A 23,234-nucleotide genomic window follows, 5' to 3' on the forward strand; every position below is an offset into this window, starting at 1 on the left:
CCAAAAAAAAAATATTATAAATATTTTAAAAATTTATTTGTAAATACAAATTTTATGAAAATTATGTAAATTATTATTCAACAAAAAATATAAATGCATTTTCCTATATTATTCAAATATGATAATTAAAATTTATCATTTGTGAAATATAATTTGAACTAGTTTTTAAAAATTATTTTTATTTAGCGATATTTTAATATTGTGTATGAATTTTTGCGCATCGCGTGTACAAAATACTAGTAGCTAATATATGATATTTATGGATAAAAAGTAAAAAAAAAAAAAAAGTTAATGCATCTTTCATCTAATGACGAATTTCACAAACGTCATTTATGATAGAACAAATCAAATAATTTTGTGCAACTTACATATTAGAAGTTCAATTCTGTCATTATTTTGACAAGGTAAAAAATTTTAACAACAAATGTTTTCTATATTCAACCTCTGATTTTCTTTGCACTATATGATAAGTCAACTAGTATGTAGTTGCCAATATCTAATTAACTAATGACAGTTATTACAATGCATTATTTAACGTATGCATGTATTTGACTATTTCTTTGATTTACGAGAAAGATCATAGTCGCTATATTAATGTGCATTCTAGATTTTTAGGTGAATGTCGCTTTAGCTTGTGGCTCTGATCGATAAAAGACTATAAAAAGTTAAATCAGCATAGATTGTCCATATTTGGTACTACTATTCCTCTTACTAGTGCTTAGTAGTCAGATCTAAGGTTTTGTTTCGGGTTGTAATTTTGGATTGACTTATTCGTTTTATAAAAAATAATTTAAAACAAAACATCTTAAGCAGCAAACATTGATGAAGATAACTCTGTTACCGGCCATCCGGGTGCAAAAGAGCCAATAGCCTAATTTTACTAAAAGTTTAATGCGTCTAATTAGTCTTAAGTGGTTAGTCTTCATTGATTGTTTAATTCTATTTTTATGCCATTATATTATAAGGGAAAACGGTTTACAAAAATTACAAGGGGTATTTGGTAAATAATTGTTAACACAGTCGGTGCTCGCAAAGCTTCCACGGGTCTGGCCAGCGCCGGGGTCTCATTCGCGATCACCTGGGACGTTGGTTGGTCGGGTTTACGTCAAAGATCGGGCATACAACTAGCTTCAGAGCAGAGCTATGGGGTATCGTGAGGGATTGAAACTGGCGCTAAGTTCTGGCTACACCTCTGTCATGGTCGAAACGGATTCGGAGGCTGTGGTCAAGGTTTTCTCCCAGGATCCTGCCAACTCTCTGTTAATGGACACCCTCATTGTGGACTGTAACTTCCTCATCAGACAACTTCAGGACTTTAAATTGCAACACGTCCTTCGTGAGGATAACCAATGTGCAGATTTTCTTGCGAATCAGGGGCAATCGTCACCTTGGGGCACCACCATCCTCGAGACTCCGCCCGTAGACCTTGCCAACCTCTTGGATCATGATGCGAAAGATGTCTCCTTCAGGCGTATTCGTTAACTTCGGGAGTCCTTGGACTCCTTCCCCCACCAAAAAAAACATTAGCTGATGGTAGAAAAATGTTTGGTAAATTAGTTGTTATTTGATAGTTAATTACATGCAAAATGATTTTCTCAAAAAGCTTATTGAAAAAGCTTTTTTGAGCAACTTTTTGAATTTTACTTTAATATTTTGAAGCAATAAATTGTTACAAAAAACTAATTAACCGAACACTCATATTGATTGTTTAACCAAGTCAAACAACTAATAGTGATTAAAGAGAAAAGTGTCAAATTGGCCTCCTAAGTCGGGTGGATAATGCAATTAGGCCGCCTAACTGAAAAAAGCTCCATTAGAGCCCCTTAAACCTGGCAAAAAAGTACAATTGAGTCCAACATGACTTGTTTATCTGGTCAAATTCAGTTAAGGGGCCTAATTGCACTATCTACCGACTTAGGGGGCCAATTTGACACTTTTTCATTTTTATTTTATTTTTCAAAATAAATATTTTTTATTAATTAAAAATATTAATTATTTTTAAATATTTTTATAAAAACGGAAAATTACATTTTTCGTCCATAGATTATAGGGTAATTGTAAAATTCGTTCCTAAGTGTTGGTCATGTTTACTTTTTTTCCCATTAATTTTAAGTTTTTTCTAAGTTTTGTATAGACTCACAATTTTATTCCACTAAATTTTAATTATTTCTTTATCTACAATCATTCTAAAAATTATAATTATAATTATAATTATAAATTTGATAACAATATTATTGGTAATTATAAATTTAATAATAATATTATTTAAAATTAAGAAAATTTAATTAATAATTATAAATTTAATAACAATATTATATTATAAAAACAAATAAAATTAAAAGTTAGAAAAAAAAGAATGTTAATAAAATTAAATTAAAATTTTAAAAATACAAATAAAAATAAGAAGCTGGCCATTGCAAATGCAACGGCTAGCATGTTTTTAATTTAAAACAAGAAGTTGGTCGTCAGGTGGTGACAACTCTCAATCGCCCCAGCAGGCGCGTGGGTGGACAGTGAGACGCAATTTCTGACAAAATGCAAACTCTTGCAAGAAAACAATCTACGAAAAAATCCCACCCCACATCAAGAAAATATCAATCCAATTTTTTTGTACTGTTTCAAAAACCCTCCAAAATCTATTGATATGAATGCTTTAATTATTGTACAACTGGCGACATTCACTATGAAATGCACTATGAGCATCTACGTCAGAAGTTTTTTTGATGTTTTTGGTACAGGGCAAGCCTACATGGAAGAGAGAGAAGAAAAGGATTCCATCTACAAAATAGAGTTTTTAGAACAGTAAAAGTGAATTGAAAACAGTAAAAGTGCATTGGAACAGTAAAAGTCCATCCGGTGGGCGCTTGAATGTCAGTGTCCGCTTTCGATTTTAGCCGTTTGTCTTTCTAATTTACTGACTCAATGTCATCCTTCTATTTTTTTTATTTTGTTCTTTTTCTCTTATTTCTTGCCCAACTCTCTCTCTCCCTATATGGCACATTAAAAACTGTGCAAAATATAAATTGATATTGATGCTAGAACATCTATATCAGTTATTCATTTTTACGGTTTTTTAAGTGACATATATAAAAGAGAAAAGATATATGGCAAGAAAAAAGAAAAAAAAAAGAAAAAAAAAAGAAAAAAAAAAAAAAAGCTGACAGGAAGATTAAAAAAAAAAGGCTGCTATGCATTTTAGAAACTCGGCCAATATGAGCGTGCTATGCACGCACCTACTAGGAGCGCTTCATGCACCCTACGCGCATTAAATGCAGTGTTGTTTTCCCTTTTTAGTTACATTTGGGCCCCACAAAAATACAAGAATAGCATGAGTAAAAACTTTTAAAAAAAAACAAAACAAAACAAAAAAATCTTCCCATCAATGAAAAACCACTCTCCATCCTAATATTTTACTATTTTAAAAACCCACAAAAATGTACTAGTGTGGATGTTCTAAGGTAATGATCTAGATTCAAGTACGCTATTCATCAAATTCAACTTGTAATATAAATATTTAAGAATTGAGCTTACATGTGACATTTTTAATAAAAACTTTAAGATCAGTAAGTTCAGTGCGAACAATTGCTTTGATACTACTGCACTTACGCTCTGTTTGGCAGAGCTTATTTAGGAGCTTATAGCTTATTTTAAGCTATTAATAAGCTATAGGCTCTGTTTGATAATGTTCTTAAAATAAGTTAGTAGCTTAAAATAATACCTTATTTTTTAACGCTACCTAAGGTAGCGTTTCAAAATAAGCTAGTAGCTTCCTTACTTTTTTTCCATCTTTAACCTTATTATTTTAAAAAAATGACATCATTTACCCTTCCCAATTAAAACATTTTTGGCTAAACCTTTTTGACTTTTTATCTTCAATATGTTTGATTGTAATTTCAATTTGACATTTGTGTTTGAACATTGATTTTTGTATGAACTAATCTTATGAATTATAAACATTTTGTTTTACTTTATATGTTTTCAAATATATGTTCATACTTTATATTTTATTAAAATATATTGATGTCACCATTTTATATTTTAATATATAAACAAACCTATTTAAATTGTATGAAGATGTCTTTTTTAGTCTTTTTACATTTATCAGCTTATCAAAAAGTTAATTTTACCAAACACTTTTAAGCATAACAGCTAGCTTAACAGCTCTTCAGATTTTAGCTTCGGACTTATAGCTTTTCAGATTTCAACTACTTTTCAGCTTTCAGCTACCTTTTCAGCTAGGTTTGCCAAACATAGCCTTAGGCTCTGTTTGACAGAGCTTATTTAGGAGCTTATAGCTTATTTTAAGCTACTAATAAGCTATAAGCTCTGTTTGTAATGTTCCTAAAATAAGTTAGTAGCTTAAAATAAGAGCTTATTTGTGAACGCTACCTAAGATAGCGTTTCAAAATAAGCTAGTAGCTTCCTAACTTTTTTTTACATCTTTAACCTTATTATTTTAAAGAAATGACATCATTACCCTTCCCAATGAAAACCTTTTTGGCTAAATCTTTTTGACTTTTTCTCTTCAATATGTTTGGTTGTAATTTCAATTTGACATTTGTGTTTGAACATTGAGTTTTGTATGAACTAATCTTATGAATTATAAACATTTTGTTTTACTTTATATGTTTTCAAATATATGTTCTTACTTTATATTTTATTAAAATATATTGATTTAACTATTTTATATTTTAATATATAAACAAACCTATTTAAATTTAAAACTATTTAAATTGTATGAAGATGCCTTTTTTAGTCTTTTTACATTTATCAGTTTATCAAAAAGCTAATTTTACCAAAAAAATTTAAGCATAACAGCTAGCTTAACAACTCTTCAGATTTCAGTTTCGAGCTTATAGTTTTTCAGTTTTCAACTACTTTTCAGCCTTCAGCAACCTTTTTAGCTAGGTTTGCCAAACATAGCCTTATTGGTTGCACGGTAAGAAAAAGTCTAGAAGGGGTCTAGAAGGGAGAGGAGATTGAATAGATCGACTTTTTAATGATTTAAAAATCAATAACTATAGTGTTCACACAACGAGAGTCTTTAAGCTTGTCTTAAAGAGATTTTGTAGTAGTAAGATAAAATGTGAGTGTGTCTAACCGTTAAGCTCAACACAAATGTAAAGAGATTAAGGTAAAGAGAGATTTGAGTTATAATTTTTATAATGCTTCAGGTTAATACTACTTCACTCTTCTTTAGGAACTTTAGTTACTATTGGTTGAATACGAGTGATCAAATCACTTAACTTTTTACATAAACTAGTTGCAAACTAAGCCAACTAGGTTACTTACTACACTTTTAGTCGTCAATATAATCTTCGAATGACTTTCAATACCAAGTTACACATTTTCCATTGCCTGATTGCCTTCTTCAAGGGTCGTTCAACCAAGTCGCCTTGAAAGAAGTCCACCAAAGTCCTTGAGACCGGGAGTATTAGTTTGGATGACTAAACTAAATAGAATCTAAAAAAATGAGGTTAATTATCGAAATGGTCCCTTGACTATAGCGAAATTACCAATTTGATCATTAACTATTGTTTTAATTTGACCAATTAAGTCCCTCAACTTTAAAATCTTAACTAATTTGGTCCTCTGTTTGTTTTGCAGTTAGACATCCGTTAACTCGGAATCAAATTGGAAATTTCACTATAGTCAATGGACAATTTTCGTAATTAATTTTTCGGAGAATATGATGCATGTGATGACAGAAATGGTCCCTTAACTATAGCAAAATTACTAATTTGGTTCCGAGTTAATGGATTTCTAACAGCAAAACAAATGGATGACCAAATTAATTAAGATTTTTAAAGTTGAGGGACTTAATTGGTAAAAAAAAAATAGTCAATGACCAAATCAATAATTTCGCTACAGTCAAAGGAGCATTTCGGTAATTAACTCTGATCCTAAAAGGACTCTTGAAGTGTTATAGCTCAAAAATAATGTACTTTTAGTATATTAAAAATATACTTTTTATTTATGGTCCACACAGCTGTGTGGACCATGGTCCATGCAATAATGATTATCTTATAAATGGTTGGGTATACTCGTTCAGTCCTTATATCGTGGACCGCGGTCCCAAAACGACGTCGTTTCAGTAAGTGGGAGACGGAGCCCGTAATTGACACTACAGTTCATCTCAAAAGATACTGCCTTACATTTGTTTTGATATTATCGAATGAAACTGTAGTTATATCGAAATGTAACTGTAGTTGTGTTGAAATGTAACTGCAGTGTATATGAATTGATACTAAATAACAGTTTCACATTTGTGTTTTATATTATCGAATGAAATTGTAGTTATATCGAAATGTAACTGTAGTTGTGTTGAAATGTAACTGCAGTGTATATGAACTGATACTAAATAACAGTTTTACATTTGTGTTTTTATATTATCGAATGAAATTGTAGTTATATCAAAATGTAACTGTAGTTTGTTGAAATGTAACTGCAGTGTATATGAACTGAAAGTGAGTGGCGCGAATTCATCCGTATGTTTTCATTAATCAAAACGACGTTGTTTTGATGCGCGGTCCACAATGCATTGTGGACCACGGTCCACGATATAATTTACGATACTCGTTGAGTTTGATCTTAGAAGATTACTTAACTTCCATAATTTCTCTTTAAACTTTATAACTTCTTCAAGCTTTAAGATTGTATCTATAGAGTTCGACATAAATTTTTATAGTATTATATGATTACGAGTAAAAAGTAAAACAAAGTTAATGCATCTATCATCTACTGACGAATTTCACAAACGTCATTTATGATAGAACAAATCAAATAATTTTGTGCAACTTACATATTAGAAGTTCACTTCTGTCACTATTTTGACACGGTAAAATGTTTTAACAAATTAAACCATGCCAGTCTGCCGTCCTTTTACACATTCAACCTCTGATTTTTTTTTTTCTTTTTTTAACTATATGATAAGACGAAGTCACCTAGTAGTTGCCAATATCTAATTAACTAACGACAGTTACAATGCATTATTTAACGTTGTATTCCAATATCCCTTTTATTTACGAGAAAGACTATAATCACTATTCAAATGTGCTCATGATAAAATTCGATTTATGATAGCTGGGATATGGTTAATTGGCTATTCTTCCGACTAGTGCTTAATACAGGAAAGTTTACAAAAACTCTACAAAAGTCAATTAAAATCCATCACTTTAAAAGTATTTAAAAGTTCATGAAAGTCGTGATTGAATACACCCCCCTAAGGTTTATTCCTGGTTGTAATTGTGGATTGACTTAATCGTTTTATAAATAAAAATAGAGAAAAGGATCAAATAAGCCCTCGAACTTTACCTATGAAATCAATTAAGTCTCTAAACTTTTTAAAGTACCAATTAAACCCATCAACATTGTATTTTAGTGCAAAACAATTTTAAAATCGTTAGTGACCTGTGAACAGGTCACTAGTGTTCCGGTCAAATTTTCAGCACACTCAAGCTATATTTTCGGCACAAAAGTCACCAGAGAAGGCAACCACTGTGTTGCCTTCTCCGGTGAGAGAAGGCAACCCGTACCATTGGGTCACATTCTCACTATGAGAAATTTGACTGGAATTTTATCGGAACCCTATTGACCTGTGATCATAGGTCGCTAACCGGTTTTTAGACTTTTTTGCACCAAAATACAATGTTGATGGGTTTAATTGCTACTTTAAAAAGTTTAGGCGCCTAATTAACTTCTTAGGTAAAGTTTGAGAACTTATTTGACTATTTTCCCTTTTATGTATAATAGTAAAACAAAACATCTCAAGCAGCAAACATTGATGAAGAGAACTCTGTTACCGGCCATCCAAGTGCAGAAGAGCCTAATGTTACTAAGGGTGTGTTTGGAAACCTGAAAAATGATTTATGGAAATCATTTTCCGAGTTTTCAGTGTTTGACTAGAGGGGGAAAATGGAAGTCAAATGAAAATAGGGGTGTGGTCAATGGAAAATGAAGGTGATTTTTCGGAAAATTACTTACCATTTTTTTGGGAAGTCAATTTTTGTTTGCAGCAGTGGAGTAGCCAATCACTCTCGCCGCTGCCAAATGGTAAAATAAACGGAAGACCAAATTGGTTAATTTTTTAGTTGAGATTGTGTCATACTATTCATTCATAGTTGCAGGAAAAAAAATATTGAGTAGAGTGAATAGGGCTATTTAAACTTTGGCATCTTCTATTAGTTATCACATGGTACACCTGAGTTAAGTAGATCATATCAACATCTTATGTTAACATGGTATGACTTAGTCTACTAAAGAGTAAATGTTGGGTACCAAAGACTAATATGAGTAAGATGTTGATGAGTACTTTTGAGAAAAGTAGTGGTAAGTGCAACTTTTGAGGTAATTAGCTCATTATATATTTTTTTCTATAAATTTCTCTATTTATGGTACTAAGAATGATGTTAAAAGAGAAAGCTTCATGTTAAGCATGAAAGTCTCAAGGGAACTATTTATGAGTAAATAAAAGTATTCATAATTGAATACTGATGAAGTGTATGTATGTTTACTGGGTGAGTATTGTCGTTCTCAAAAGATTGGCGATAGATGTAGAGCTTATGCTTCTCAAGCACATGGTACTAAATCCTCTATTGTAAATATAGCCCTCAATAAAAGATGGTTAATGCAAAGAACAAACAAACACAAGTGTAATGAATAACAATAATAGGAAAGGATGAAGGAAATGGAACTAGCTAGGATTAGGTCTAGGTAATGCAACTAAACCGGAAATAAGAAAAAGAGTCAATTAGATTGATAACGGCTGTCTTTTAACCGGGAGAAAGCCTTTCTCAAGGTCATGCCACACTCTTACAGCACTTAAGCACATTCTCATTACTCATAAGTGGCAAAGAGACATTTCATTAAACACATTTGTCTTCACATCCCATACTCTTATTTTCTCAAAGGCGAAGTAAAGTCAATTAACCCCTCGAGTCTAGATGGTAATCACTTCCTAATCGAAATTCAATCATGTTAATCAATATCATCAAATTCAAGTCTCATCTTCCTTACTCAACCAATTCAAGGTCACATCTCCATGAACCTAATCTACATCCCTATTTCCCTCCAAAGGAGTTTACTCACTCATGATCATGGTTGAAAAAATCGCTAGGCGCTCGGGGAGTGCAACTCAGAGTTTTGTGCCCGATCGACTCCTTTGTGTGACACATTTAAGATGTCCCAAGTTTTCTTTGTTGTTTGAGCACGAGCTAATTGCCCAAAAATTGAGTAATCAACACCTTGGTGAATCTGTCTCAAGGCCAATTGATCTCGCTGTATAGCGGCTGCATCAGCTCTTTCTGGTAAACCGGGATCAACAAAGCTCCAAAGATTTTGAGTATTCAAATGTGTGGTCATCATAATTTGTGAATGGAGCAAACCATTTGGTTGGGGGTTCGATCCCCACCCATGTGAATGGAGCAAACTATTTGAACAGTCCCCTACCACTTACTGTGCTGACCATTGGAGTGGAGGATTAGTCTTCTGACTATCGGCTAGAGGGATACCTTTGGGCAACCAAAAATCATAAGTTGTCAATAATTGTAATCAAGCTTACCATCTAATTTGGGACCCGACCATAGAATATTGAAATTTGTTGTCATATTTCACTACGTGAAATATCTCAGGATTGGAAGGTTGACTGGCTCTGATACCAAATGTTAGATATATTAAATATAATATATCTAAATATATATTTGAGAAGAGAAAGAGGGAGATGAATAACAATATTTATTTTGCTTCAAACTCTTACAACTTAATTGTTCAAATCTAGAAATTGTTCAAATCTAGAAATGTATGCTTTTTTTTTTAAAATCAAACCAATCATATATTAAATAACAACCAGTTCAGAAATACACCAGGGCGGGGAGAAATTCCAAACCCCAAGGATAGAAGAAGAACTAATCGTCCGTGCAAGCACATGAGGTACATGATTCGCTGACCTCTTGACATGACGAACAACAATGTTCCCAATGTCACTAGCAATTGAACGACACTGCTTAATAATAAGACCCACATATGAAAAGTCTTGACAAACAGAATTAAAACTAGTGCAGAAATTTAAACAATCAGACTCCACTTTGACATTACTAATGCTACGACTCTTCAACCAAGTAAGAGCCTCCTTCACCGCCATTGTCTCAGCTAGATAGGCATCCCGAAAACAAGCATGCGAAGAGATGAGAGTCATTGATCTTGCCTAAATCAGCGTCCAAGATTAACAATGATTAAAAAATGCGATGGCAATTTGATCTTATGCATTGTCTAAAGCTTTAGGTGCGTGGTTTTCCTTCTTAAAGTGTGTGTCTCCTGTGCTTAAGGTGCGTCAGTTCTTCAGTTGAGAACTTAAGGTGCGTCGATTTAAAGTTTTAGGTGCGTTGTTTTACTTCTTAAGATGCACAATTTGCCTTCTTAAGGTGCGTGGCTTGTGTGCTTAAGGTGCGTCAGTTGTTGAAATTTAAGGTGCATCGGTTCAAAGCTTTAGGTGCATGGTTTTACTTCTTTAGATGCGTGATTTTCCTTCTTAAGGTGCGTGATTTGTATGCTTAAGGTGCATTAGTTGTTGAAACTTAAGGTGCGCCATTTTAAAACTTTAGGTGCGTAGTTTGTGTTCTTAAGTGCTTTGTTTGTGTGCTTAAGATGCGTGGTTTGTATACTTAATGTGCGTCATTTAAATGCTTAAGGTTAGATGCGTCAATTCTACACTTAAGGTGCGTCCTTTTGTGTTAACCGCATTTTTGCACGGGAAGTTATCTTCGTACCTGATCTCATCTATCTATATATATGTATATATAGGGAAGGGTTCAGGTGCGGTTATATCTTCCCGTGTGGTTGTGTGGTACTTACCTTAAGCATGAAAACGACGCACATTAAGTACACAAACCACGCACCTTAAGTACACAAGTCACGTACCTTAAGTACACAAACCGCGCACCTAAGTTTTTAAAATGGCGCACCTTAAGTTTCAACAACTCACGCACCTTAAGCATACATATCACGCACCTTAAGAAAGAAAACAACGCACCTTAAGATAAGGTAAATCACGCACATTAAGCTTTAACACTCACGCCCCTTAAGCATACAAATCACACACCTTAAGAAGGAAAATCACGCACCTTAAGAAGAAAAATCACGCACCATAAGAAGAAATTTATGCACCTAAAGTCACTGCACGGGAAACACCCCACCGTACGGGAACTTAATTCCCTCTCTCTCTCTCTCTCTCTCTCTCTCTCTATATATATATATATATATATATATATATATATATATATAACTTTGGATGACTAGTTTTTTGTTGGCCTAGCTACTGGAAATTCAATTGTTATATCAAGGACCAGTGTTCACCTTGTATTGTGGACCGTAGTCTAAAAATTATGTGTTTACAGTTAACATATTATACATCTTCAGTTAATAAATTATGTGCATGTAAATAAATTGGAGACCCATAAATATTAACTACAAGCACATAACATATAATTTGCAACTGAAGGTGCGCAGTGTATTCTCAATTGGAGACACATAAAATATTAACTACAAGCATGTAGTTAACATATTATGTGACTTCAATTTAGTTACAAACACATAATTTGTTAAATGTAGACACATAATCTAAATGTCATTTTCGACCAGAGTCCACAATGCAAAAGTGGACCATGACCCATGGTATATTTTGCCACAAAAAGTTGCAATCATTATACAGTGGACCATGGCCAAAACAATATCGTTTCTTTTAATGAAAGAAACATAGTCATTATGTCCATTATGTTTTGTGGCGCCCTGCTTTTTTTTAGTGATGTTGTAATGAAATTGAATAATATATCTCACATATTGAGTGTATATTGTCAAATGAAATTGTGATTGAATTAGAATGATACTTTAGTGGTGGTGCAATGAAACAACAATGCGTATAAAATGAAACTGAATAGCATGTCTCACATATTTAGTGTAGATTGTCAAATGAAATTGTATTTGAATAAGAATGATACGTTAGTTGTGTCGTAATGAAACTAAATTGTGCATAAAGTTAAACTGAATAACAAGTCTCACATATATTTAATTAATATGCATTTTATTCAATAGCATCACTAAAATATCATTATTATTCAACTGTAGTAGTGTCGTATTGAAATTATACTGTGTATATATAAAATGAAACTAAATAATGAGAGAAGTTGCTACATGGACCACAACAGAAATTGCCATTTACCATTATTAACGGAAAAAAAAAGTCAAAAAGGCGTTCTTTTAACCATGATCCACAATAAAATTTGCCTGAAAGTTGCCCTTTAACAGAATTACGATTGGGCAAACAATTAGTTGGACTACATTTCCTCTCTTTTTTTTGTGACAATTTTTGGCAAGGAAGGAAATTTTGGCATTGAGGGAGGCTTAATGCATAAACATGGATGATGTTTTATTGATATCTTCTATGGATTTCTTACTGAATTTTGGCGCAAATGGACTGCTCATTTAGTACAGATGTCAGTGCAGCTGTGTGATTTTGGAAGCTTTCAAGGATTATCTAGGAGTACTTTTACACATAATTTAGGTATATTCTTGTGGTTTAGTGGCACAAAATAACTCTCTTATATGAGAGGTTATGGGTTCGAGCCGGTTGAGAAAGTAGTTAGTAGTACGTTATAAACAGATACTACATTGTAATAGAGTCAAAAATATTTGCTACACTAATTTTTTTTTTTAATTCTCTTTACCTCTTGACATAAAAACATAAGAGTAAGGTATACTCCCTCTGTCTCATTTTATCTGTCATACTTAATTACTTATTATTCATTAGTCAAACTAACTTTTTCTTCTTCGTTTATTTTCTTTATTATTTTTTACTTATTTTTAAATTTGATTTTTTATGATTTTTTGTGTTTAATATAATGTAATTTATAAATATATATATTTTATATATTAATATTGAACTTAATATTATGAAAAATTGAATTAAAAATAACTTCGGTCAAGTCTCGTTAATCAAACCAGACACATAAAATGGGACGGATGGAAATTATCATGTTGTACAAAGACAAAAAAAAAAACAATGCAAATGTCAATTTTATTTATCAAAATTAAAAAAAAAAATGGTGATAGTTTTTTTTTTTTTTGACAAAAAAATGTGATAGTTCAAAAATAGAAGATGATATTCGTAAAGATCATTAAATTTATAATTTTAAAAAAAATGTTTGAGTTTATTCACAAAACAATTTATTATTCAATGGAGTCCACATCTGACCAAAGAGCAATTTATTGCGGTGATCGTGGATCGAACACGAGACCTTCAGATCTTCAGTGATTAAAAAAATGTGAAAGTAAAAAACATTTCATGTGATTTAAATCATTTAATTACTAGTAATTCATCCGTATAATGTAAACTAGTTTTTACACGCGCATTGTGCATCGACGCCGACGACGAACCTCCAGCCCGTTTGCCCGGTTGCGACCCTCCTCGCTCCGCCATTGACGACCTAAGCACGCCGCCTTCTAGGATGAACTCAATGTCACCGAGTACTGCTCTCCAACCGCCAACGTCGACGACAAGCCGACTGCAAGGAAAGAAGGAAGATAGACCATCGCCGAGACCGGGGCTGCGAGGAAGAAGAATCATCAAAAACTGGAAAAGGAATAAGAATCTTCGGTGTCGTATTACCCAAAACACAACCGTAAAACAAGCCTACCTTAATTAAAACACACTCTACAATAGACAAAAATACCACCATCCCCTTAGTCCAACTCAAAACAAGCCTTTTTTAAACAAATATAATCTAAAATTATGATTAATCTACACCATTAATTTTTTAAAAGAGTCATTTCCATTTTTGGTTCTACTGTTATTGGAGCATTGCTAATTTTAGTCAACTTCATTAATTTTTGCCACATTGTGACTAGTCTTATTTAGTCCTTGCCACTTTCAGTCCACCGTTAAAATTTTCGTCAAATTGTCGTCCAAAATAGGGGTATTTTTGGTCTTTTCATGCTTTGGTCATCTCCTTGACCCTTTGCAGTGGTTTTCCTTACACATTTTCATCCATTGAAGAGGTCCGACGAAAGCCATGTGAGCTACACTACAAAGCCATGGCTTTGCACTGAGGGACACGCTTGTAGTATATCTGCATCGAGGGACACGCTTGTAGTATATCTACACCGAGGGACACGTCCGTAGTATATCTGCACCTAGGAACACGCCAGCAGTATATCTGCGCTGAGGAACATGTCATTTGAGTACTGGAAGCCCTTCTTTGAAGATCCAAGCTGTGCTGCATATAAGCCCTTCATTGAAGAACAAGTTACATAACTCCAGAGGCCCTTCAGCATACTTCCAGCTCGGCATACTCCGAACTCGGCAGATCTCGACATACTTCCAATTCGTCATACTCCGAATTCAGCACACTTCCAATTGGCATACTTCTAGCTAGTAGAGAATCAGATGACTTCTATACAGAGATTGTACCCATTTTTTTCGTTTGATACATACTACTTCATTGTAACCGACACTTTGAATTTTTAAATATATACAATTCAAGTTTTTCGCGTTTACAGCCTTCAAAGGCGATCACCAAAATTCCATGGCAAAAGAACATGAAAAAAAGACTACCAATCTACCATTACAACCTCGAAATAAATTTTCTATTATCGAGTAATGTCATTCAGGTTGCACAACATGGGGGCTAAGTAAGATGGTTAACCAGTTGCTCAATAATTTTTTCGAGAAAACTATGAAAACGTATGCAGATGATATGCTTGTCAAAAGCAAAGGCCAGGAATCCCACCATGTCGACAAAGAAAATTGCTTCAAGATTATGAAAGCCTAAAAGTTGAGGTTAAACCCATACTAAAAAATCTTGGAATTCATGATGACGCACCAAGGGATTCAACTTGACCTGAAAAAAAGTTAAGGTAATAATGGAAACGCAAGCTTTGATAATAGTGGAAGACGTTCAATAGTTAAAAGGCCAATTGATAGCCTTGAGTGCCTTCCTGTCCAAGTCAGTTAAAGAAGCAATGTTATTCTTCCAAACTTCGAAAAAGACTAGTCCTTTTTAGTGGAGCCTGAAGTGTCAGTGTGCATTCGATGAGTTGAAGATGTATTTGGTATGGCTCCACACTTTCACGGCCAAAAACAAATAATATTGAATTGTTATATGCGTACTTGGTAGTGTCCAATCAAGCGGTTAGCCCGATCTTAGTAAGAGATGATGAGGTTAGGAACCACCGAACCAAAGGCTTGTGTACAGGGACCATTACAAAGGTACACGTGCCACGTGGTTCGAAAAAATGGCATATACACATAAGGGCTAGGAAGTTAGTGGCTTATTTCCAAGCTCACCTTGTCTAAGTTCTAACTAACCAACCATTGGGGATCATTTTGAAAAGTTTAACTGTTTAACCTCCTCAGACCAATTGATCAAGTGGGCAATGGTTTTACCTAGTTCGCTATTGAGTATCAATCATGGTCGACGATCAAGGCCCAAACACTGGCTAACTTTATCATCGGACGCACTGCATAGGATCCTTACCTTAGTCAACCAAAGCAATTGGAAGAGTTGTGGTGGGAGCTAACTACTGATGAATTGAGCAAAAAGGAATTAGAATTTTGGGTGCAACCACCCAAAGATGATGTAGAGGTGAGTCCAATCGACGGAGATGACAACCAATTTAGTCAACATCTCCAACGACGGAGAAAGCGACCAGTTTGGTGACCTTCTCCGATTGATAGAGATGGCGACCAATTTGGTCACCTTTTTCTTTCAACTTGATGGTCTCACCATCACCAAATTTCTTCCAGAGATAATTGAAACGTGAACCGATTTTTAGACCTTAATGTACTAAATTTAATAATGTCAACAGATTTTTAGACCTTGATGTACTAAATTAATGCATTAATGTGCCTAATTGCAACTTTCAAAAATTCAGAGATCTAATTAACTTCTCATATAAACTTTGAGGGTGTATTTGACTCTTTTTCCAAAGTAAAATAAAATGTCACAATATCTGGTTAACATAAGTTGTTTACCCGCAAATGGTTATGTTCAAGTGACTTCAATGTCACATAATGTGTTGTCAAAATAATCAGATTAATTAGATAATCAACAAAGGAGAGTTCTTGCCATTCTCCTTCAGACTCAGGACCAAAGCAATCCTTAGTGGTTGGATTAAACTAGAGGTCAAAATGAGAAATTTGCTCCATAAAGAATGAGAAACAAAAGCATACTCTGCTTCCAACATTAAAAACTTCAATTAACATCTGCCATCAATGATGAATTGATGATACAGTTACCATAAAATTACAAAATTGAACAGAACTCGGTTATGTACCTTGAAAAAATGAGAAAACTTGTGCTGAATTAATAAGCTTAAACCTAAAGTGTGTTAGGAGCTATAACTACCAGTATCCAGTAATAATCTAGACAGAAAAATTGAATGGGATAAAGATAGCAGATGGCCTCTGACATCAAATCCACCATCAAGCCTGTTTGCGATGTAAACCCATAGCAATTCAGTGGTTACATTAACAAAAGCAAATGAGCGAAACATGATCTACTTTTTCCTTGCTTTTTAGAGAGCAATTTGCGAGTATCTTCATTGGTTGGTAGACATTTAAATATATTCAGAATCTGAGAATTGAATCTTACTTTCATAAGTGAAAATCCTGGTTCAGTCTGCGTGCTCACGGAAACGTATGATATTGTTGATAAAGCTCCTCTCTCGGCGATAGCTAATGAAAAATATATATGTTATAATTATGAATATACATATCAAACTTGTCATATGCGCCAATATTCTAAATAACCTTTACCTAATATATAGAGATTAATAAGCAGTCTTTTTTTGTGTTGTTTAATTTTCTAAAAATTCAATAATTAGTGTAAACAGCCACATCATATATTCATATGTCTAATGCCTACACACACACACACACACACACATCTATCAATTTTTCAAATACCTTTTACTAAAATGCATTTTTGCCACTAAAGAAATAGAAGTTGGTTTTTCCACATTCGACTTCTTTTCCCAAACCCGTTGATATAACCAAAATACCCCCTCATTTTTCCACTTTTGGAAAGACACATTGTAGAATTTTCCCGTGTGAGTGTGTGTGTATTCTAGATTTCTAGAATGGAGAGGGTATGCCAAACAACAAGCACTGCTTGCAAACTCAATGTAACTAGATATACGTACATGGTTAAAGCCGTCACAAGGAAACAGGTAAACCCAACAGAGAAGTGAATACAGAATGTTCTCCAAAAATCATCATGGTCCAGAAATAGCTTTTCTGATACCATTGTCACTGCTCCAGAAAAAAGCAAGAAGGTCCAACCTGAAGGCAAGCAGCTACCGAAGGAAAATGAGGAATCCTGTGAATATATTGGAAATAAATCATATTTTGCCAACCAATAACTTAACAAAACAATAAAGTTGTACCAACACCATAGACAAATCACAATCTAAAGAGATTACAGGGATAAGCTTAAGGTATACCTGGAAATAATTCTTGATAAAGAGCGCTGAATAGATTATCCTAAAAATCATATCTTTCTAGCAGTCAAAGAAACCACAGACCATAAAAACATATCTTATTGTCAAGGTGAAGGCAGACTATTGCATGAATGCTGACTTAGAGGCACAGGCACACCGTGGCATGCATTACTACAGCATATGTAGAAAATAAGAACATCACACTGGACGCTGCAAACTCTAATCCACATAGAAAGGATTTCACTACTTGCATGTTTGTCACTCATGCAGATGTGAATTAGTGCACCTCATACATTATGCAAAAGAGGTACTACTGCTCTAGAACTAGCACCTTTTGGAGCCAATAATCACCATTTAAACTTCACAGGCCAAAGTGATATCAAACTATAGAAAATCTAATGCACAACTTTAATTACAACGCTGTAGTTTATAAGAAAGAAGCAAACAACTAGTGACAAAAGATGGCTTCTTCTAAATATAGCGACATTGTCAAAGACTTAAAGGCTTCTTACTCTCATAAACAAGCTTAGTAGTAAAAGCTCTTTTAGCGTTGAAAAATAGTTTCCTTTCTGAGCTTGGTGCCTAGAACAAAACACTAGCTGACTACATAGTGAAGAGATATTGCGATGCTATAAAAAATTCCCTAATAAGTAAAAACAACAGCCAACTGAATGCATGTTAGAGAAGGGATGATGTATTCCATTGCATAAGGACACAAGCACACCATCTACTGACAATGAACCAAATAAGAGAGGAATCAGCGCTTTCAAGTTAATGGTGCAAGGATACTCAAAGAATTTGCTAGAATTAGTCCAACTGCACCAGCTGATCGTATAAGTAACACATTCAGTACTAGGTAGATCAAAGAGAACACAAGCAAGGAATCATTTGACCTCTTCAGTTGATTCTCATTTGCAACTGCATGCAAAAACGCTTCAGATGTTCCTGTTTAAACAATAGGAAAAAGCATGAGTCTGAATAGCAGGCATTTGAAATGTCAGTTCAGCTACACACATCTTTTAGATAGTTAGCCAGCATTTCACCACATACTAGTGACCCCAAATATCTAGAAAGAAATTTAGTATTTAAAGTAAATTAATGAATCTCAAGAGAGACTGTATAAAAAATTCCAAGTAGCTATAGCACATGCAATAAAGATTCATCGTGGGGCTGAAAGGACTAAGAAAACTACGTAATTACGGAGTATCATTTACCATTCATAGCCAAAACTACGACATAAAGGCAATAGTATTTCAGGGCTCTTGGAGCTTCACCATCACTCCATTTTTGACCATACAACAATCTAATGGCAGAGTAAGAATAACTGGGACCAAATGCCATTACTACCAGCCCTGCATGAAAAAAAAGAAGTTAAAACAATAACATCTTCATCAATGAACCTATGGAATCAGTGATGCCAAAAACTAATTCAAAATCAGAATTTGCAACTGATATCTGACATGAAGAAAAAGACAACAAGAATCATTTTAGAATAAAAATTCAAAAATAAAATAACATGGGGACAAATGCTATGAATAATATTACCTATTAGCAAAACAAGTTTTAGAGCATCTGTCAAACTTCTTCCCAATTTCTTGTTTTTCTGTGCATATTCTCCTGCCAAACAAATTAAAGACATCAATTCACCATGAACAATCTCAACACACATGATAACTAATCTCATTGTACCAAAGCAATTCAATATACTTCAAGATGCTCAAGGATGAAGAATGATTATAATAATGCAGACAGTATGAACAATAACCTAGGAGTGAGATAAACCTGAAGTAGACCTGGCAAATGTAGCATATGAACTTTCTTCAAATGGAAGAAACACAAGTCGCACCACTAAGCTCCCTGAAAAAAAAAAAAAAAAGGGATATCTATTTACTAAGGCAATTATGAGTTCAGACTTTAACATAAAAAATCTGAATGCTAAACATTATAAGTAGCCCTCTAATAAACATCACCACTATATCACAAAATTTAGTATACATAAATAGTTAAAAGATAATTGGGTTATACCTAATTTATCAACAAGCCCATAAACTGCTTGATTGTAAGGTGTATCAAACCATACAAGAACCATCTTTTCTCCTTCTTGGAGAAGCAACTTACGAAAGGATTGAAAGGTAAAAAGAGTACACATTTTCGAAAGATCCTTATCATAGCCCATTACACTGTACAAGACATGTAACTCATTAAACAGTAACGAAGAAAAGCAATAAGAAAAATCTCCCCATCTTAGAAATTGAAAGATATACATAACATACTCATGTGAGATAATAGATGGATACCTAAAAGGGAAAAGCTCCGAAACTTTATATACGTGGAAAAGAAGAAAATAGCCCCAGTAACCAATGAAAATACAAGCTCCATATGCAGTTTGTGACAAGGCAAAAACAATTGCTTTCTCCTGCAAGTGGATAAAAGAGAACTGGTGATTTTAGTTTCCTGTCCCTCAGCAAGGACATAAGCATACATGGAATAGTGCATTAACATCATATAGATGATTCCAACAGTTATTACCATATCAGGTAGCTTTACAATGAGCATGTATGTTGTAATACAACGTGAAAGTGTAGCAGCAGTTTCTAAAATCAGTCGCAACTTTAGGAGAAGCAAATTCTGAGATAAGATGTACAAAGGCTCTGCTAGTAGCTCCACTATACAGGCAAATCCTACATATGAACCACTTTCAAGTAACCATAATAAATAGATAATAAAAGGAATCTAGTTAGATGATCATTTTATCAAACAAATTAAATCTAAAATTGATTACCAGCAGAAATAGAAAGCTGTACAGCACAATGTTTATACAATTCATGAGTTAATATTCACCATACCATTTATCCAAATGGCCTGTGCATACGGAGTAGAATAGCTTAGGTCCTGCCACCATAAGACAAACAGGCATCCTATAAGTGTGATAATTAGCCCTAAGGGGAAACTGATCCAGGCTACTTTCAAAAGTTTTGCTGCATTTTCTCTCATTGAAGATCCATCACTGCAAGATAAGAATCTCATTATCGCAGTACCAAGACAAATACTCAATTAAAAGGCAAAAGAGCTTATATCATGAAGTATTACTGAAAATAATATTATAATATTATAATAATAATAATAATAATAATAATAAAACCAAAAATGATAAAAAGTTGCATTTTTAAAGTACCAACTAATATCTGCCCTCATGCATGCCCTTCTGAAACCTTCACGGCTAAGGAACAGGACACAGGTGATGAACAGGTGAAATTGTATGGCATACAGCTGCATGATACATACCAAAAAATTTCATATTGGCAATTAACTATGGAACTTCTAGACAGAAATATTAATGAATTTCACAGCAAACTTCTAATAAAGTAATTGAAAGGCAAGAAAAGCATAAACATGGAACTCATCTATGCTACATAAACCAATAGCCAAGGAGCAGGCAACAGTTGGAGTTAAAAAATAAAAAAAATAAAAAAAATTAAAATTAAAATTAAATAGTGTGAATTAATTGAAGCAACAAAGAAAGAATGCAAAATAGGAAGTGGGTGATCCGAAGATTACCGCGTAATCTTCTTCACTGAGGTGTCGGACTATCCAGGAGTTGAATATGAATGGTATCCCTCTTGCCAAAAACTGCGTAGCTGCATCCACGTGTACATACATTACTATGCAGTTATTGAATTGAAATTAGAAAATGGACATATAAAGAGGAAAAAACTACAGACCAAGCAAGTATTTGAACGTTCTAGGTAAATTTGCAGAACGGTCTCCATCTCCGACTGGCTGAGATCTCTCTGTATCCGACGAAGATGCCGATTTCGACATCCCTAGACTATGGACTTCTTTGCTTATCCAGATTGATTGGTCTCGAAATGGAGTGCAGTGATCATCACCCGCGGATCATCAGAGTGCAACGGCAAAAGGTAAAATTAGGGTTTTGAGGTCACCTAATAAGTAGACCAACTCCTAGTCCATCAACCCAATTTCCCTGACCCGTCAAAGACCCGACCGGATTAACCGGGGTCACCTTCAAAAGGCGGCTATCGATGACGACTGCTGGACGAATGACGAACGGACGGCCGGCAAAGCTGGAGAATATGGACTAATGGACTGAAATCGAGACGGCAGCTTAACGGCGAGAACTGAAATCGAGACGGAGCGGAGCTTGGACGCCGCCGGAGAAGACGTGGTTGGAAGTTGAAGATGGAAGAGATCGACGGAAAATTTTCAGCAGCGACGTCGATACCGAGGCTTGACAGAAGGCCCCGTAACACGAAGTAACAATAGACGCCTGGAATTCGTTCACTGTTCAATGCCCGGAACCCCGGAGTAGCGCCGTTCAACAAAGAGTGATAGAGTCAAATAAGGCTGTGTTTGGTTGACATTGTTATTATTTGGTTGATAAGCTTTTAGAATATTATTATGAGTTTGTAATAATTATTGTTGCAAAAATTCTCGCCTAGGCCGCGGCTTAGGCGCTCCTGGACCGAGTCGAATTGCTCCCTAGGCGTCTGCCTAGGTGACCGGCCGCCTAGCGCCTAATTCGGCTCACTGGGCCGAGTTGGCGGCCGACTAGGTCGAATTTGGCCGAGTTAACTCGAGCGAGTCGGTCTTGTTAATTTTATTATTACATTTATATATATTTAAATTTAAATTTATTTATTTATATAAGTAATAGAAGTAAGAGAGATATATATAATATAATATATGACATACACCTACACACATGAATTAATTTTTTGTTTTTATAGGTCGCCGCCTAGAACCGCTTAGGCGCTAGGCGCTAGTTTACCGTCCGACTAGCATCTAGCGCCTACTGCAACCATGGTAATAACCTATTAATTGAAAAACTCATACTCTTATTAAATAAATGTTTCATTTCTCTTCATCATTTCTTCCCCAATTATATTAAGAGCATCCTTATCAATGGAGTTTTTTCGCGGTTTTTAATGAGTTTTTGTAAGTGTGATTAGGAAAGAGAAAATGGGAAAGAAAAAAAAACAAACAAACAAATCCTATTTTTAAAACCAAAAAAAAATTAAAAAAAATGGATGGTTAGCCGCGTCACTGCACGCGCCCGCTAGGCGCATTAGTTGCACCTGATGCGAGAAGCATCCGAGAATGTAAAGGACAAAATAGGAGTAGTGCGCGTACCAGCCACCGCGTCCGCTCCCTGACAGAGAGGCAAATATGTCATTATGCGATCAGGTTTCTCCGATGCTACAACCCATCTATTTCCCGTCACCGGTGAAGGCCTCCGATTAGGAGCTCGCATCCAGGCTCCGAATTTTTTCTCCGTGGATTGGTTCGGATCATCAAATGGTTGTGAACAATACATCTTAGTGTGCCCTGTAATGCCACATATAAAGTAGAAATTGGGTAACCTCTCGTAACGAAAGTTGATCAAACTCCAGTTGCCACCATTCTTTTTTATACGCATTTGACTGACAAGTGGTTTCAAAATGTTAATGCGGACTCTGATGCGCATGAAGGATTTTCCCCATCCGTTGAAAGCTTTTTCGTCTGTGCGGATGAATACACCAATGAAATTCCCAATAGCTTTCGCAGCTTTATCTGCGAAAAATCCGAGAGGTAGGTCATGAAGTTACACCCGAAAGTCTGTGGTTTCAAGGGGCATGGAAAGTGGTGGGATTTCCGGCTGAATCTTAGCAAGGACCAGCATGTTTTGTTCAAATGACCATGGGCCATTATCGAGGACGCGATTCATGTCGAGTTCGTGAAAATTTTGG

General features: G+C 34.6%; 2 protein-coding genes across 4 annotated transcripts; one reads left to right on the plus strand and one right to left on the minus strand.

The window, feature by feature from the left end:
• Window positions 1-1,143: 1,143 nt before the first annotated feature.
• LOC116020387 lies at window positions 1,144-1,482 on the plus strand. The gene has a single exon (XM_031260863.1). The coding sequence runs from the start codon at window positions 1,144-1,146 to the stop codon at window positions 1,480-1,482; it is 339 nt and encodes a 112-aa protein (XP_031116723.1).
• Window positions 1,483-16,201: 14,719 nt separating this feature from the next.
• Window positions 16,202-21,846, minus strand: LOC116020014 (protein RFT1 homolog). 3 transcript variants are annotated; one of them, XM_031260446.1, is made up of 15 exons: window positions 21,210-21,846; window positions 21,046-21,125; window positions 20,663-20,757; window positions 20,334-20,494; window positions 20,017-20,168; window positions 19,785-19,903; window positions 19,513-19,667; window positions 19,270-19,344; window positions 19,033-19,104; window positions 18,702-18,839; window positions 18,277-18,432; window positions 17,491-17,543; window positions 17,191-17,366; window positions 16,641-16,723; window positions 16,202-16,477 (listed from the first exon to the last, which is right to left on the minus strand). In XM_031260446.1, the coding sequence occupies exons 1-14, from the start codon at window positions 21,307-21,309 to the stop codon at window positions 16,663-16,665; spliced, it is 1,593 nt and encodes a 530-aa protein (XP_031116306.1). In that variant the 5' UTR covers window positions 21,310-21,846; the 3' UTR covers window positions 16,202-16,477; window positions 16,641-16,662. The 3 variants fall into 3 exon arrangements, with proteins under 3 accessions (XP_031116306.1, XP_031116305.1, XP_031116307.1); XM_031260445.1 differs by having other exon boundaries at window positions 16,202-16,723; XM_031260447.1 differs by lacking the exons at window positions 16,202-16,477; window positions 16,641-16,723 and having other exon boundaries at window positions 17,342-17,366; window positions 17,491-17,584.
• Window positions 21,847-23,234: the final 1,388 nt, after the last annotated feature.

This window comes from Ipomoea triloba, chromosome 5, assembly GCF_003576645.1.
Source record: "Ipomoea triloba cultivar NCNSP0323 chromosome 5, ASM357664v1".
Taxonomy (NCBI): domain Eukaryota; kingdom Viridiplantae; phylum Streptophyta; class Magnoliopsida; order Solanales; family Convolvulaceae; genus Ipomoea; species Ipomoea triloba.

What these genes read in the sequence shown, in the direction of transcription:
- LOC116020387 (XM_031260863.1), top strand. Translation starts at nt 1,144, where the DNA reads ATGGGGTATCGTGAGGGATTGAAACTGGCGCTAAGTTCTGGCTACACC.
- LOC116020014 (XM_031260446.1), bottom strand. Translation starts at nt 21,309, where the DNA reads ATGTCGAAATCGGCATCTTCGTCGGATACAGAGAGATCTCAGCCAGTC. An exon ending in ATTTGCCAGGTCTACTTCAG is followed by an intron (nt 19,105 to 19,269) that starts GTTTATCTCACT and finishes TTTGTTTGGCAG; the next exon opens with GAGAATATGCACAGAAAAAC. An exon ending in CTTGTGACGGCTTTAACCAT is followed by an intron (nt 16,724 to 17,190) that starts GTACGTATATCT and finishes ATTTTTCATTAG; the next exon opens with CTATCGCCGAGAGAGGAGCT.